Genomic DNA, 17717 nt, shown 5'->3' on the forward strand with positions numbered 1-17717 from the left:
AGTTTGTTGTCCTTCCCCTGCAGCTCCGATTAGCACTGTTGGCTACGTACAGTGCGAAAGAAGTTCAACACTTTACTAATAAAATGAATTTAATCGGAGCACAAACGACCGTACTCACGACAATATAACTACACACAGAGTACACACGCTACCTAGTGAGGGGGGAAACGCAACACATTCGTCAACAACAGTGTGGCCTTAATAGACCCTTCATCAATATAGGAGTTGATGTTCCCTATCGCACAATATTTAAATTGCCTTGTGAATACGACAGCGACGATTACGAAGCCAACTTGGAGTTAACGGGATCGCCACTCCACGTGGATTTGCATCGCCCTGGGAGCGCCCAGGGTGACGTCACCACGCGGCGCTCGCGCCTCGCTCCCTTGCCGATGACGGTCGCGCCGTCACGTGACCGGGGCGCGCGCACGCACGTGGTGCGGATGGCAGCGGTGACCCCTGACCCCGCGAGCGGTGCCCACAGAGATGTGAGGGGAGATCGGTGGTGAGGTAAGAGCGGTGGTGAGGCAGGTGGTGAGGTAAGAGCGGTGGTGAGGTAAGAGCGGTGGTGAGGCAGCTGGTGAGGGGAGAGCGGTGGTGAGGCAGGTGGTGAGGGGAGAGCGGTGGTGAGGCAGGTGGTGAGGGGAGACCGGTGGTGAGGGAAGAGCGGTGATGAGGTGAGAGCGGTGGTAAGGTGAGAGCGGTGGTGAGGCAGGTGGTGAGGCAAGAGCGATGGTGAGGTAAGAGCGGTGGTGAGGCAGCTGGTGAGGTAAGAGCGGTGGTGAGGCAGCTGGTGAGGGGAGAGCGGTGGTGAGGCAGGTGGTGAGGGGAGACCGGTGGTGAGAGGGGAGGTGAGGGGAGAGGTCAGGGGAGAGGGGTGCTGCAGTAGCGCCAAGCGCGGCCGTGAGTCGTGGACGTGCAAAGCCGTGCGCTGTGCTGCTGGTGTCGCTGTCGTTCACCGCCTCGACCCTCCCCGCACGTCACTCAGCCTGCCCGTCAGAAGAGGGGAGCGAGGGGAAGCAGAGGAGGAGGAGGCGCCCGCCGTGAGCGTCGGGGCAGCGATGGAGGCCGAGGCCGCCTCGGAGGCGGCGACCACGGCGGACGAGCAGCTCCGCCACGCGCTGTCTCTCAGCGTGAGCACAACACTCTCACTCACAACACTCGCAACACTCTCACTCACAACACTCTCACTCACAACACTCACAACACTCTCACTCACAACACTCTCACTCACAACACTCTCACACCACTCTCACTCACAACACTCACGACGCTCTCACTCACAACACTCTCACTCACAACACTCTCACTCACAACACTCTCACTCAACACTCACAACACTCTCACTCACAACACTCTCACTCACAACACTCACAACGCTCTCACTCACAACACTCTCACTCACAACACTCTCACTCACAACACTCTCACTCACAACACTCACAACACTCTCACTCACAACACTCTCACTCACAACACTCACAACACTCTCACTCACAACACTCTCACTCACAACACTCTCACTCACAACACTCTCACTCACAAAACTCTCACTCACAACACTCTCACTCACAACACTCTCACTCACAACACTCTCACTCACAACACTCTCACTCACACCACTCTCACTCACACCACTCTCACTCACACCACTCTCACTCACAACACTCTCACTCACAACACTCTCACTCACAACACTCTCACTCACAACACTCTCACTCACAACACTCTCACTCACAACACTCTCACTCACAACACTCACAACACTCTCACTCACAACACTCTCACTCACAACACTCTCACTCACAACACTCTCACACCACTCTCACTCACAACACTCTCACTCACAACACTCGCAACACTCTCACTCACAACACTCTCACTCACACCACTCTCACTCACAACACTCTCACTCACAACACTCTCACTCACAACACTCACAACACTCTCACTCACAACACTCTCACTCACAACACTCACAACACTCACTCACACCACTCTCACTCACACCACTCTCACTCACACCACTCTCACTCACATCACTCTCACTCACAACACTCACAACACTCTCACCACTCTCACTCACAACACTCTCACAACACTCACAACACTCTCACTCAACACTCACAACACCCTCATTCACACCACTCTCACTCACAACACTCTCACTCACAACACTCTCACTCACAACACTCTCACTCACAACACTCACAACACTCTCACTCACAACACTCTCACTCAACACTCACAACACTCTCACTCACACTACTCTCACTCACACTCACAACACTCACAACACTCTCACTCACAACACTCTCACTCACAACACTCATAACACTCTCACTCACAACACTCTCACTCACACCACTCTCACTCACAACACTCTCACTCACAACACTCTCACTCACACCACTCTCACTCACAACACTCTCACTCACACCACTCACACCACTCTCACTCACACCACTCTCACTCACACCACTCACACCACTCTCACTCACAACACTCTCACTCACAACACTCTCACTCACAACATTCTCACTCACAACACTCTCACTCACAACACTCTCACTCACACCACTCTCACTCACAACACTCTCACTCACACCACTCTCACTCACAACACTCTCACTCACAACACTCTCACTCACACCACTCTCACTCACAACACTCTCACTCACACCACTCTCACTCACACCACTCTCACTCACAACACTCTCACTCACAACACTCTCACTCACAACACTCTCACTCACAACAGTCTCACTCACACCACTCTCACTCACACCACTCACACCACTCTCACTCACACCACTCTCACTCACAACACTCTCACTCACAACACTCTCACTCACAACACTCTCACTCACAAAACTCTCACTCACACCACTCACACCACTCTTACTCACACCACTCTCACTCACAACACTCTCACTCACAACACCCTCACTCACAACACTCTCACTCACAACACTCACAACACCCTCACTCACAACACTCTCACTCACAATACTCTCACTCACAATACTCTCACAACACTCTCACTCACAACACTCTCACTCTCACTCACAACACTCTCACTCACAACACTCTCACAACACTCACTCAAAATACTCTCACTCACAACACTCTCACAACACTGTCACTCACAACACTCTCACTCACACCACTCTCACTCACACCACTCTCACTCACAACACTCTCACTCACAACACTCTCACTCACAACACTCTCACTCACAACACTCTCACTCACACCACGCTCACTCACACCACCCTCACAACACTCTCACTCACACCACTCACACTCAGAACACTCTCACTCACAACACTCTCACTCACACAACACGCTCACTCACAACACTCTCACTCACAACACTCTCACTCACAATACTCTCACTCACACCACTCTCACTCACAACACTCTCACTCACACCACTCTCACTCACAACACTCTCACTCACACCACTCTCACTCACACCACTCTCACTCACACCACTCTTACTCACAACACTCTCACTCACAACACTCTCACTCACAACACTCTCACTCACAACACTCACACCACTCTCACTCACACCACTCTCACTCACAACACTCTCACTCACAACACTCTCACTCACAACACTCACAACACTCTCACTCACAACACTCTCACTCACAACACTCTCACTCACAACACTCTCACTCAACACTCACAACACTCTCACTCACAACACTCTCACTCACAACACTCACAACGCTCTCACTCACAACACTCTCACTCACAACACTCTCACTCACAACACTCTCACTCACAACACTCACAACACTCTCACTCACAACACTCTCACTCACAACACTCACAACACTCTCACTCACAACACTCTCACTCACAACACTCTCACTCACAACACTCTCACTCACAAAACTCTCACTCACAACACTCTCACTCACAACACTCTCACTCACAACACTCTCACTCACAACACTCTCACTCACACCACTCTCACTCACACCACTCTCACTCACAACACTCTCACTCACAACACTCTCACTCACAACACTCTCACTCACAACACTCTCACTCACAACACTCAAAACACTCTCACTCACAACACTCTCACTCACAACACTCTCACTCACAACACTCTCACACCACTCTCACTCACAACACTCTCACTCACAACACTCGCAACACTCTCACTCACAACACTCTCACTCACACCACTCTCACTCACAACACTCTCACTCACAACACTCTCACTCACAACACTCACAACACTCTCACTCACAACACTCACAACACTCTCACTCACAACACTCACAACACTCACTCACACCACTCTCACTCACACCACTCTCACTCACACCACTCTCACTCACATCACTCTCACTCACAACACTCACAACACTCTCACCACTCTCACTCACAACACTCTCACAACACTCACAACACTCTCACTCAACACTCACAACACTCTCATTCACACCACTCTCACTCACAACACTCTCACTCACAACACTCTCACTCACAACACTCTCACTCACAACACTCACAACACTCTCACTCACAACACTCTCACTCAACACTCACAACACTCTCACTCACACTACTCTCACTCACACTCACAACACTCACAACACTCTCACTCACAACACTCTCACTCACAACACTCATAACACTCTCACTCACAACACTCTCACTCACACCACTCTCACTCACAACACTCTCACTCACAACACTCTCACTCACACCACTCTCACTCACAACACTCTCACTCACACCACTCACACCACTCTCACTCACACCACTCTCACTCACACCACTCACACCACTCTCACTCAGAACACTCTCACTCACAACACCCTCACTCACAACACTCTCACTCACAACATTCTCACTCACAACACTCTCACTCACAACACTCTCACTCACACCACTCTCACTCACAACACTCTCACTCACACCACTCACACTCACAACACTCTCACTCACAACACTCTCACTCACACCACTCTCACTCACAACACTCTCACTCACACCACTCTCACTCACAACACTCTCACTCACAACACTCTCACTCACAACACTCTCACTCACAACAGTCTCACTCACACCACTCTCACTCACACCACTCACACCACTCTCACTCACACCACTCTCACTCACAACACTCTCACTCACAACACTCTCACTCACAACACTCTCACTCACAAAACTCTCACTCACACCACTCACACCACTCTTACTCACACCACTCTCACTCACAACACTCTCACTCACAACACCCTCACTCACAACACTCTCACTCACAACACTCACAACACCCTCACTCACAACACTCTCACTCACAATACTCTCACTCACAATACTCTCACAACACTCTCACTCACAACACTCTCACTCTCACTCACAACACTCTCACTCACAACACTCTCACAACACTCACTCAAAATACTCTCACTCACAACACTCTCACAACACTGTCACTCACAACACTCTCACTCACACCACTCTCACTCACACCACTCTCACTCACAACACTCTCACTCACAACACTCTCACTCACAACACTCTCACTCACAACACTCTCACTCACACCACGCTCACTCACACCACCCTCACAACACTCTCACTCACACCACTCTCACTCACAACACTCACACTCAGAACACTCTCACTCACAACACTCTCACTCACACAACACGCTCACTCACAACACTCTCACTCACAACACTCTCACTCACAACACTCTCACTCACACCACTCTCACTCACAACACTCTCACTCACACCACTCTCACTCACACCACTCTCACTCACACCACTCTTACTCACAACACTCTCACTCACAACACTCTCACTCACAACACTCTCACTCACAACACTCTCACTCACACCACTCTCACTCACACCACTCTCACTCACAACACTCTCACTCACAACACTCTCACTCACAACACTCACAACACTCTCACTCACAACACTCTGACTCACACCACTCTCACTCACAACACCCTCACTCACAACACTCTCACTTACACCACTCACTCACAACACTCTCACTCACAACACTCACAACACTCTCACTCACAACACTCTCACTCACAACACTCTCACTCACAACACTCTCACTCACAACACTCTCACACCACTCTCACTCACAACACTCTCACTCACAACACAGTGTTGTGAGTGAGAGTGTTGTGAGTGAGGGTGGTGTGAGTGAGAGTGTTGTGAGTGAGAGTGTTGTGAGTGAGAGTGAGAATGGTGTGAGTCAGAGTGTTGTGAGTGAGGGTGGTGTGAGAGTGGTGTGAGAGTGGTGTGAGTGAGAGTGTTGTGAGTGAGAGTGGTGTGAGTGAGAGTGTTGTGAGTGAGAGTGGTGTGAGTGAGAGTGGTGTGAGTGAGAGTGTTGTGAGTGAGAGTGTTGTGAGTGAGGGTGGTGTGAGAGTGTTGTGTGAGTGAGAGTGGTGTGAGTGAGAGTGTTGTGAGTGAGAGTGGTGTGAGTGAGAGTGTTGTGAGTAAGAGTGGTGTGATAGTGGTGAGAGTGGTGTGAGTGAGAGTGGTGTGAGTGAGAGTGGTGTGAGAGTGGTGTGAGTGAGAGTGTTGTGAGTGAGGGTGGTGTGAGTGAGAGTGTTGTGAGAGTGGTGTGAGTGAGAGTGTTGTGAGTGAGAGTGTTGTGAGTGAGAGTGAGAGTGTTGTGAGTGAGAGTGGTGTGAGTGAGAGTGTTGTGAGTGAGAGTGTTGTGAGTGAGAGTGTTGTGAGTGAGGGTGGTGTGAGTGAGAGTGGTGTGAGGGTGGTGTGAGTGAGAGTGTTGTGAGTGAGAGTGTTGTGAGAGTGGTGTGAGTGAGGATGGTGTGAGTGAGAGTGTTGTGAGTGAGAGTGGTGTGAGTGAGAGTGGTGTGAGTGAGAGTGTTGTGAGTGAGAGTGTTGTGAGTGAGAGTGTTGTGAGTGAGGGTGGTGTGAGTGGGAGTGTTGTGAGAGTGTTGTGAGTGAGAGTAGTGTGAGTGAGAGTGGTGTGAGTGAGAGTGGTGTGAGTGAGAGTGTTGTGAGTGAGAGTGGTGTGAGTGAGAGTGGTGTGAGTGAGAGTTTTGTGATTAAGAGTGTTGTGAGTGGTGTGAGTGAGAGTGTTGTGAGTGAGAGTGGTGTGAGTGAGAGTGGTGTGAGTGAGAGTGGTGTGAGTGAGGATGGTGTGAGTGAGAGTGTTGTGAGTGGGAGTGTTGTGAGAGTGTTGTGAGTGAGAATGGTGTGAGTGAGAGTGTTGTGAGTGAGAGTGGTGTGAGTGAGAGTGGTGGGAGTGAGAGTGTTGTGAGTGAGAGTGTTGTGAGTGAGAGTGTTGTGAGTGAGAGTGGTGTGAGTGAGAGTGGTGTGAGTGAGAGGGTTGTGAGTGAGAGTGTTGTGAGTGAGAGTGAGAGTGTTGTGAGTGAGAGTGGCGTGAGTGAGAGTGGTGTGTGTGAGAGTGGTGTGTGTGAGAGTGGTGAGAGTGAGAGTGGTGAGAGTGGTGTTAGTGAGAGTGGTGTGAGTGAGAGTGTTGTGAGTGAGGGTGTTATGAGTGAGGGTGTTGTGAGTGAGAGTGGTGTGAGAGTGGTGTGAGAGTGTTGTGAGTGAGAGTGGTGTGAGTCAGAGTGTTGTGAGTGAGAGTGTTGTGAGTGAGAGTGGCGTGAGTGAGAGTGTTGTGAGGGTGTTGTGAGTGAGAGTGGTGTGAGGGTGTTGTGAGTGAGAGTGGTGTGAGTGAGAGTGGTGTGAGTGAGAGTGTTGTGAGTGAGAGTTGTGTGAGAGTGTTGTGAGTTGAGAGTGGTGTGAGTGAGAGTGTTGTGAGTGAGAGTGTTGTGAGTGAGAGTCTTGTGAGGGTGTTGTGAGTGAGAGTGGTGTGAGGGTGTTGTGAGTGAGGGTGTTGTGAGTGAGAGTGGTGTGAGTGAGAGTGTTCTGAGTGAGAGTTGTGTGAGAGTGTTGTGAGTTGAGAGTGGTGTGAGTGAGAGTGTTGTGAGTGAGAGTGGTGTGAGTGAGAGTGGTGTGAGGGAGAGTGTTGTGAGTGAGAGTGTTGTGAGTGAGAGTGTTGTGAGTGTTGTGAGTGAGTGTTGTGAGTGAGAGTGTTGTGAATGAGAGTGTTGTGAGTGAGAGTGGTGTGAGTGAGAGTGTTGTGAGTGAGAGTGTTGTGAGTGACTGACCGTGTGAGTGAGTGACCCCGTGAGTGGGTGACCCTCTGAGTGAGTGGTCCTGTGAGTGAGTGACCGTGTGAGTGAGCGACCGCGTGAGTGAGTGACCCTGTGAGTGACCCCGTGAGTGGGTGACCCTCTGAGTGAGTGGTCCTGTGAGTGAGTGACCGTGTGCCGGGTTGTACTGCAGGATGGCATCCCGGAGGATGAGGTGACGCCTGCTGCCAGTGAGGGCTTCGTGGGTGCCGCCGGGCACTGCTTGACGGAGGGGAAAGTGGCGCTGGTTCTGGATGCCTTGCGGGATCCGCGCTATACGGTGGGAGGCGTCACACCGCATAACACCAGCGCATGTCATGGCACAGCACACCGTGCACATCATACCACACCGTGATACATCATGGGGCAGCTGGGTGGTGAAGTTGTAATGCTCACGCCTCACACTCGGGTCCCTTTCTGTATGGAGTTTGTATGTTCTCCCCCTGTTCTGTAGTGAGTGAGTGGAGTTTATATGTTTTCCCCATGTTCTGTTGATTATCAATCAGACAATTAATATTCATTTTATGTGCCAATATCGCCCTCAATAAAGTAGACATCAGTGCACACTAAAGCTGGATGGGAACAGCACAGATTTTTCAGGAGGATCCTGCTGCTGCATTGGGTTTTATTTAAAGAAGTTTTTACAGACAATCAATGATGAATTGTGTTTATTATTCACGTGGGAGGAAACCAGAGCACCCGGAGAAAACCCCACGCCTTGCGCAAGGGGTCAACGCTCTATCCCCGTGCAGTTGGAAATAGATGCAGATTAGTCCACTAGCCGTTCAACACTGCCTTCTGACAAGTCAGGATATGGCACCTCTTCGACGAACGTGAGAAGGGAATTTCACATCATTCGTGTGCGATGATCCACCGACCCTCGCTGTCTCTACTGCTGGATTACAGCAGCCACGTGTAGCATAGCCACCCCCGCCTGTCTGAGACACACGGACATATGTTGTATGTTGACCTTCTTTTGCACTGTACGTGGCCACCTGCGCAAGTCGGAGGTACAGGGGAAGGTCAACAAATAGACCGAGAGATAAACAGACGGACGCATGGACAGATGGATTTCCCTGGCACAGCAATAAGCGGCTTAACAGCTCTGACACTTGCTGTGATCACGATGAATTAAAACAATTATTTTAATCTACGCTTCTAATTTATGAACCAAAAACGATCAAGATGTTTTTTTGTAAATTAAAAAGAATGAAGATAAACACTTGTAGATAAAAAACCAGCAGCATTATCTTAACATTTACAGAGACACCGTGATGTCCTCATTCTAGCAGACGGCACTTTCCACCAATTTTTGCTGCATTGCAAAATATGCGGCAGACGGAAAGATGCAGTGACATCTTGGTGAAAGTACATGAGGCACATCCTCGAAATAACCAGAGGCAAGATTGTGTAAACAGCACACATGCAGCCTTTGTGCAATATGCAAACAAGCATCAGCATTTCCTGATGAAGTGCATGGCGGTCCTCTCTCCCGAGCTAACCATCAAAATACATGCCGGCAAATGTGACCGACTGATGCACTCTCACTCAGTGTAAGTGCATGCAGCTTTATGTCCCCTGTTCTGCAGAGTGAGAGTGAGTGGAGTTTGTATGATCTCCCCCTGTTCTACAGAGTGAGTGGAGTTTGTATGATCTCCCCCTGTTATACAGAGTAAGAGTGAGTGGAGTTTGTATGATCTCCCCCTGTTCTACAGTGAGAGTGAGTGGAGTTTGTATGATCTCCCCCTGTTCTGCAGAGTGAGAGTGAGTGGAGTTTGTATGATCTCCCCCTGTTCTACAGAGTGAGTGGAGTTTGTATGATCTCCCCCTGTTCTACAGAGTGAGTGGAGTTTGTATGATCTCCCCCTGTTCTGCAGAGTGAGTGGAGTTTGTATGATATCCCCCTGTTCTACAGAGTGAGTGGAGTTTGTATGATCTCCCCCTGTTCTGCAGAGTGAGAGTGAGTGGAGTTTGTATGATCTCCCCCTGTTCTACAGTAAGTGGAGTTTGTATGATCTCCCCCTGTTCTGCAGAGTGAGAGTGAGTGGAGTTTGTATGATCTCCCCCTGTTCTACAGAGTGAGAGTGAGTGGAGTTTGTATGATCTCCCCCTGTTCTGCAGAGTGAGAGTGAGTGGAGTTTGTATGATCTCCCCCTGTTCTACAGAGTGAGAGTGAGTGGAGTTTGTATGATCCCCTCCTGTTCTACAGAGCGAGTGGAGTTTGTATGATCTCCCCCTGTTCTGCAGAGTGAGAGTGAGTGGAGTTTGTATGATCTCCCCCTGTTCTGCAGAGTGAGAATGAGTGGAGTTTGTATGATCCCCCCCTGTTCTACAGAGCGAGTGGAGTTTGTATGATCTCCCCCTGTTCTACAGAGTGAGAGTGAGTGGAGTTTGTATGATCTCCCCCTGTTTTGCAGAGTGAGAGTGAGTGGAGTTTGTATGATCTCCCCCTGTTCTACAGAGTGAGTGGAGTTTGTATGATCTCCCCCTGTTCTGCAGAGTGAGTGGAGTTTGTATGATCTCCCCCTGTTCTACAGAGTGAGTGGAGTTTGTATGATCTCCCCCTGTTCTACAGAGTGAGAGTGAGTGGAGTTTGTATGATCTCCCCCTGTTCTACAGAGTGAGTGTGAGTGGAGTTTGTATGATCTCCCCCTGTTCTACAGTGAGAGTGAGTGGAGTTTGTATGTTCTCTCCCTGTTCTGCAGAGTTTCAGTTTTCAGTTTCATTTATTTGGTATAGCCCTGTGAGCCAGTCGGCTCTTGAGTGAGTGTGAGTGGAGTTTGTATGTTCTCTCCCTGTTCTACAGAGTGAGAGTGAGTGGAGTTTGTATGATCTCTCCCTGTTCTACAGAGTGAGTGTGAGTGGAGTTTGTATGATCTCTCCCCCTTTTCGACGTGGGTTTCTTCCGGGTTCTCCAGTTTCCTCCTACAGCCAAACCAACACACACAATGTATAACACGTATGCTTTCGCAACCAATATTATTCATAATAAAATGACACTGCAAGTTGCTCAATTGGGATCACACAGCGGCAGCAGGAACATCGCCCCCTACTACTGTGAAAACTTGGCAGGACCCATCTTCACTACACCACCGTACCCTGGCGCACGTGAAAAACACGCGTGTTTGGTTTGTGAACATGCGAATGTTGATCGAGTGCGATTCCCTACTCTTAGTTTTTTCGGTAAAGTCACGTAGGTAAAAAATTAAATTAAAATTAATAAAAGTAATAAAAATAAAATAATTAAAATCACGACGTTTTGGAGGCAACACAAGTCTCCGTCATCAGGTGGGACCGTCACAGCTAGATTTGCTGTATCAAGTGAGGCAGGGATTCCAAGATACAAGTTCTTAAATACAAGTTAAGGGGGAGGAGGGGGGGCGGAGCTTATCAGAATGTGGTTGCCAATGAATGGAACGTATTGGGAGGGGGGGCGGGGCTAAAAGAGAACACGAGGTGTACGTGGACATGTTTGTGCACAAGCACCTGTTGGTGCACATGATAGAAGAGAATGAAAATGCCCATGTTGTTTTACCCAGTGTTGGCTGACAATCAAATACGAAAAAGGAGAGTACTGTTAAACGCTGGGGATGTTAACACTCGATAAAGTAAAATAGTGCCTGTCAAATAAGATGGTCCAAAAATGTGTAGTTCAATCTTTTTTGCATGGTTAATAGCATCTTTCCAATGATTACTAAGTTTGTACCCATCATCACGGTTGAAATTATGTCTGTGTTTGATTATCTGAATGGCTTCGTGTACAAACCTTTGATGGTAGCCAGAGGGTTTGCAGAGCACCTTGGTCTCGGAAAAAACAATATCATGAGAGCCCACCGCGTTGTAGCAATGATCGGCAACGGCGGAAGACTCAATTTTGCCGTGTTTCAGATCTGACTTGTGCTCGCGGACACGATCAGAGACATGACGTTTCGTTTCCCCAATGTAACAATCACCACAGCTGCAACTCAGTTTATAGACTCCAGGGTATTGCAAGTCAGGGATGACATCCTTCACAGATGGAATTAGATCACGGATTTTATGTACTGTACTGAATCGGACTTGGATCTTATGTTTGTTTAGAATTTTGGAGATCTTTTTGGTCACGCCTGCTATGTATGGCAACGTGATAGTTTTGATCGGAGTTTCAAGTGGCTGTTTCTGTATGGTGGGAGAAACAGCTTGGTGGATGGTGCGGTCAGAGTATCCGTTCATCCTGAGGGCCGGATGTACATGTCTTAATTCACTGGCCAGGTGGTGTTGATCGGAAATGCCATGAGCTCTGTGGTATAGCGTTTTGATGAGATAATTCTTTTGAGATGGGTGGTGGTGGGAATCAGGTTTCAAGTAGGAATCTGTGTGGGTGGCTTTTCTGTAGATAGAATGTCCCAAGGATCCGTCAGGTCTCCTCTCAAACAGAATATCTAAGAATGGTAGTTTGCCATCTTTCTCCATTTCCATGGTGAATCTGATGGATGGGTGTCTGGAATTGATGTGGTCCAAGAAGTGATTCAATGCTGGGAGGCCATGTGGCCAAATGACGAAAGTGTCATCCACATACCTCTTCCACAGGGAAGGACGCAGGGTGGATGTCTGGATGGCGTCTGTTTCAAACTTTTCCATGAACATGTTGGCTATCACTGGTGACAAGGGGGAGCCCATAGGGGTACCCTCATTCTGTTTGTAGAAGGTGCCATTCCAGGTAAAATAAGTGTTGGTGAGGCCTAACCAGAATTCTAAACAAGCATAAGATCCACGTTCGATTCAGTACAGTACATAAAAACGCATGCGCACAAACACGTACACGTACACCTCGTGCTCTTTTAGCCCCGCCCCCCCCTCCCAATACGTTCCATTCATTGGCTACCACATTCTGATAAGCTCCCCCCCTCTTCCCCCTTAACTTGTATTTAAGAACTTGCATCTTGGAATCCCTGCCTCACTTGATACAGCAAATCTAGCTGTGACGGTCCCACCTGATGACGGAGACTTGTGTTGCCTCCGAAACGTCGTGATTTTAATTATTTTATTTTTATTACTTTTATTAATTTTAATTTAATTTTTTACCTACGTGACTTTACCGAAAAAACTAAGAGTATGAATCCTTGCAGTCACGAAAGCTTCAAATCTGCGATTCCCTACTCAGTGGGCAGTGCAGTGCACGGGAAATGCCGAGGGTTTGTTTTGCCGTCTTGGTTTGGTTACTCCACGGTTAAGCTTCTCCAGTTGGATTAGGCTTGGCCGCAAACCCCTAACCCTAATCCCTATAATACCTGCAGTGCAGAAGCTGCACCAGTTCAACAGTTGGATTCATACGGCTGCAAGGCTATTGGAAAGCCAACCAGGCTTTGAAAGACCGTGGCACAATGTAATGATGATCTTAATTATGAGAATGAGTTTCCTTCGAAAATAATTGCCCTCCTCTACCCCGGTGGCGTCTCAGAGAAAGCTTTACACGCTATGAGCGACTTGCACCATCGCATCTCATCTCAACGTGCTTTAAAGGGGCACCCCTGGCAGCAGCTGTGGCTGTGTGGCTCGTGGTGACTCAGCACCTGGCACTTGAGCAGGCGTGATCCTGTCCAGCAGGAGGCTACGATTGCTGTGCTGTGTGTAACCCAAATTGAGTCATCTGCAGCATTCTTTTTCAAAGTTGTTACATTTGGCACACAATGGCTCGCTTCGAATGACGTCACAGGATCTTTAACGTCCATTGATGCAGACGGCGCGTAGCATTTTAAAGGTTAATGCACCCTGCATTATTAAAACTACTTTAAAACAAAATTTATTTCACCAGGTTAGGCCCACTGAGCTATATTGCTCCTTATAAGAAGTGACCTGGCCACAAATGTTAGCTCAGCTCAACAAAGAGGCTTATCATGTGGAATTGTAAGCAACCAAATACTCTAAACGGTTTACTTTGATTCTAAATGTGGAGGAAAAAACCAGAGGACCCGGAGAAAAATGCACCCGACCACGGGGAGAGAGACACGCAAACTCCAAATATGCAGCAGGCGTCAGGGTCGGGATCGAACCCACGACTTCCTGTATACCAGGCGAGGTAGTTAACATCTCACCCCCTTTTAACCAGAGCGACCATTCAGATTCGTACCAGAACCCCGGCAGCAAGTGGCTATTGCGCTAGTCTGGTCCACGTGGCGAGGAATACATTGGTCACTGTTCCCTTGTACGAACCCGGCGACCCGTGTTCGATTCCCGCTCACGACCAACCAACATCGGTGACGAATGTCTGACTTGGTCCTGGACCTCCCCTAGGTCGACTCAGCCTTAAATAAGTATCTGGCCGTGTTTTATGAACGTGACCACTGGCGGTTGGGCGTGGCGTTGGCCATCTACCTCCTCGTGCGCGGTACCGGCCTGCTTAGATGCTTTTCGCTACCAAACGGTCTGTTCAAGGCTACACCGGGGGATCTTTGTCTCTGCGCGACCTCACGTAACCGACCGCCGCCCCTCCCCGCGTCCCGCACGCGACGCCGGCCTCTGCCCCCACGGCAGGGTGTGGTGAGGAGCGCCGCATGGAGCCTCGTCTCGCCCCTCGTGGAGCAGCTGTCACGTGAAGCGGCCGCGTCCGACAGGCACGAGGTGTGCGAGGCTTGCCTGCGCGCCGTGGTTCAGGTGAGTCCCCGCCGCGCGAGAGCCGGATCCCACGGCTACAGGCTGACTCGCCCGCCACGGGGTCGCTCGGGGGTTACGGGGATTTTTCTTTCATTGCAACTCAACGCGAGCCCGGTACGCCGATCGCAAAACGGAGGGGAACGAACAGAAACTCGGCGAGCAACAAACCGCTATCAGCGCGGCAGGGCCCTGTGAAGGGGCGGAAATTGGGCTCACTGCCCCACCCAAGTGGGAACCACATGCGGCGACATGAAGATTTACATGGGGGGGCGGTAACTAACATACTGGTGAGGAGAAAAAGGGGCGGAGGGAGGGAGCAGCCTGTAAAGGTGAGAAAAGCCCTGCAAATAAAATAATCAACACGCTGGATATGAACTTAAGTACCAACCTCCCTCCGATAAATGCTCCCCCCTGCCCATTTCTGGCCAAGTGGTGCAGCCACCCCCCCCCCCCCCTTACGGCCATCCCCGCCACCCGACCTCTTCACCCATGCACCTCATTTTAAGCTCCGTATGGGGAGGGGACTATCTGGTCTCGAACTCCCATTCCCCTCCCTTTAAGCTTGTGGCTCAAGTGCTCAATGCCTGTTTGGGCCAGAAGGGTGTTGCGCCACTGTTTCCACGAAGGAGGTTCATGATCTTTCCAATTGGGCAATTTGACCTTCCTGGGTTAAATGTTAAAGGTTTGAACTCGAGCGTGTTGATGTTTCGATAGATAATCTGGTTTCATGCCCCACAGAGTAGTGTGAACTGAAAGGGTGAGACAAGTGCCACAAATGCTGTAACAAAAAAGTCCGTGATATCCCGATGAAGTGTTGCTATGTCTGGATGTAACCAGAGAGCATCTGGGACAATCTGGGGATACCTACATGAATTTTGCTCTGCTCTCATTGGTCATGTAGGTGCCATGCATGTGATTAAACTGGATAAGCCTCAGTGGCAACGATCTTGAGCCACATTGAGGGGTCCACCAGATTTTTGTCTATATCTGCAGGGGGACCTCGGATGACATCTGTCCCAAAGTTTCCTCTAGACCGATCTCGTTACAGGGATTTAACACACGCGGCTTCACAAACTGCTAAATATTGATAATCGATCATTTTTATAATAATTTAGTTGTTTATCCAGGACAGTCACACTAAGCCGTAAGACTACAGCAACAGGGCTACGTATAGACACGGGAGACACGGCTTTACTCACCACTACAGGGCTACGTAGAGACACAGGGTTTACACGCACGGCATTACTCACCACTACAGGGCTGCGTAGAGACACAGGGTTTACACGCACGGCATTAAACACCACTACAGGGCTACGTAGAGACACAGGGTTTACACGCACGGCATTACTCACCACTACAGGGCTACGTAGAGACACAGGGTTTACATGCACGGCATTACTCACCACTACAGGGCTACGTAGAGACACAGGGTTTACACGCACGGCATTACTCACCACTACAGGGCTGCGTAGAGACACAGGGTTTACACGCACGGCATTACTCACCACTACAGGGCTACGTAGAGACACAGGGTTTACACGCACGGCATTACTCACCACTACAGGGCTACGTAGAGACACAGGGTTTACACGCACGGCATTACTCACCACTACAGGGCTACGTAGAGACACAGGGTTTACATGCACGGCATTACTCACCACTACAGGGCTACGTAGAGACACAGGGTTTACACGCACGGCATTACTCACCACTACAGGGCTACGTAGAGACACAGGGTTTACACGTGAGACATTACTCACCACTACAGGGCTACGTAGAGACACAGGGTTTACACGTGCGGCTTCACGCACCACAGTGGCAAGATATTAGCTCCATCGCCTGGTATGCAGGAGTTCATGAGTTCGATCCCGACCCTGACGCCTGTATTTTTGGAGTTTGCGGTGTCTCTCTCCCCATGGTCATGTGGATTTTTCTCCGGGTCATCCGGTTTTATGCTCCACATTTAGAAACATGCTTTTAGAGTATTTGGCTACAGCTATAAATTACCACGTGATAAGCCACCTTGTTGAGCTATCATTTGTGACCAGGTCGCATCTGAAAAAGAGCTATATGGCTCGGTGGGCCTTACCTGGTAAAATTAAAATAGTTTAGTTTGGTGGGCCGTTTGTCTATTTACCGGGGGTAAATAGTTGACCTAAAAGGTTTGCGAAAATTGTCGACCCCCCCCCCTCAGAAAAAATATTTACCCCCGCGTAGGTATATATACCTACACACCCTACATACAACAGAGTAAGTAGTATCTATTGACTCTGTAGTAGTATCTACTGACTGTACAGTAGTATCTATTGAGCCAGTAGTAGCTACTGACTGTATAGTAGTATTTACTGACTGTTGTAACTACTGACCGTAGTAGTATCTTCTGGCCCTACAGTAGTATCTACTGACTCTATAGTAGTAACTACTGACTCTATAGTATGTACTAACCCTATAGTAGTATCTACTGCCTCTATAGCAGGAGCTACTGACCGTAGTAGTATCTACTGACTATAGTAGTATTTACTCACTGTCGTGGTATATACTGACTGTTTTAGTATCTACTAACTCTATAGTAGTATCTACCAACTCGATAGCAGTATCTACTATCACTACAGCAGTGCATACCGACTGTGGTGGTACTTGCTATGACTACAGCAGCGCATACCGACTGCGGTGGCACCTGCTCTCACTACAGCAGTGCATACTGTGGTGGTACTTGCTATCACTACAGCAGTGCATACTGACTGTGGTGGTACCTGGTATGACTACACCAGCGCATACCGACTTTGGTGGTACCTGCTTTCACTACAGCAGTGCATACTGACTGTGGTGGTACCTGGTATGACTACAGCAGTGCATACTGACTGTGGTGGTACCTGCTATCACTACAGCAGCACATACCGACTGTGGTGGT

General features: G+C 49.3%; 1 protein-coding gene across 3 annotated transcripts in view; it reads left to right on the plus strand.

Moving 5' to 3' along the window:
- Positions 1-404: 404 nt before the first annotated feature.
- Positions 405-17717, plus strand: part of LOC144734917 (glomulin-like) — a 37343-nt gene continuing 20030 nt past the window's right edge. For 2 of the 3 annotated variants that reach the window (XM_078617367.1, XM_078617369.1), the window contains exons 1-4: positions 405-510; positions 989-1133; positions 8328-8453; positions 14687-14806. In XM_078617367.1, coding sequence (XP_078473493.1) covers positions 1062-1133; positions 8328-8453; positions 14687-14806 — 318 coding nt within the window. In that variant the 5' untranslated portion in view covers positions 405-510; positions 989-1061. Of the gene's footprint in view, positions 511-875; positions 1134-8327; positions 8454-14686; positions 14807-17717 lie in introns of those variants that run through there. The other variant, XM_078617368.1, reaches the window with a different exon arrangement.

This window comes from Lampetra planeri, chromosome 53 (assembly GCF_965212315.1).
Source record: "Lampetra planeri chromosome 53, kcLamPlan1.2.h2, whole genome shotgun sequence".
NCBI classification, from domain to species: Eukaryota; Metazoa; Chordata; class Hyperoartia; order Petromyzontiformes; family Petromyzontidae; genus Lampetra; species Lampetra planeri.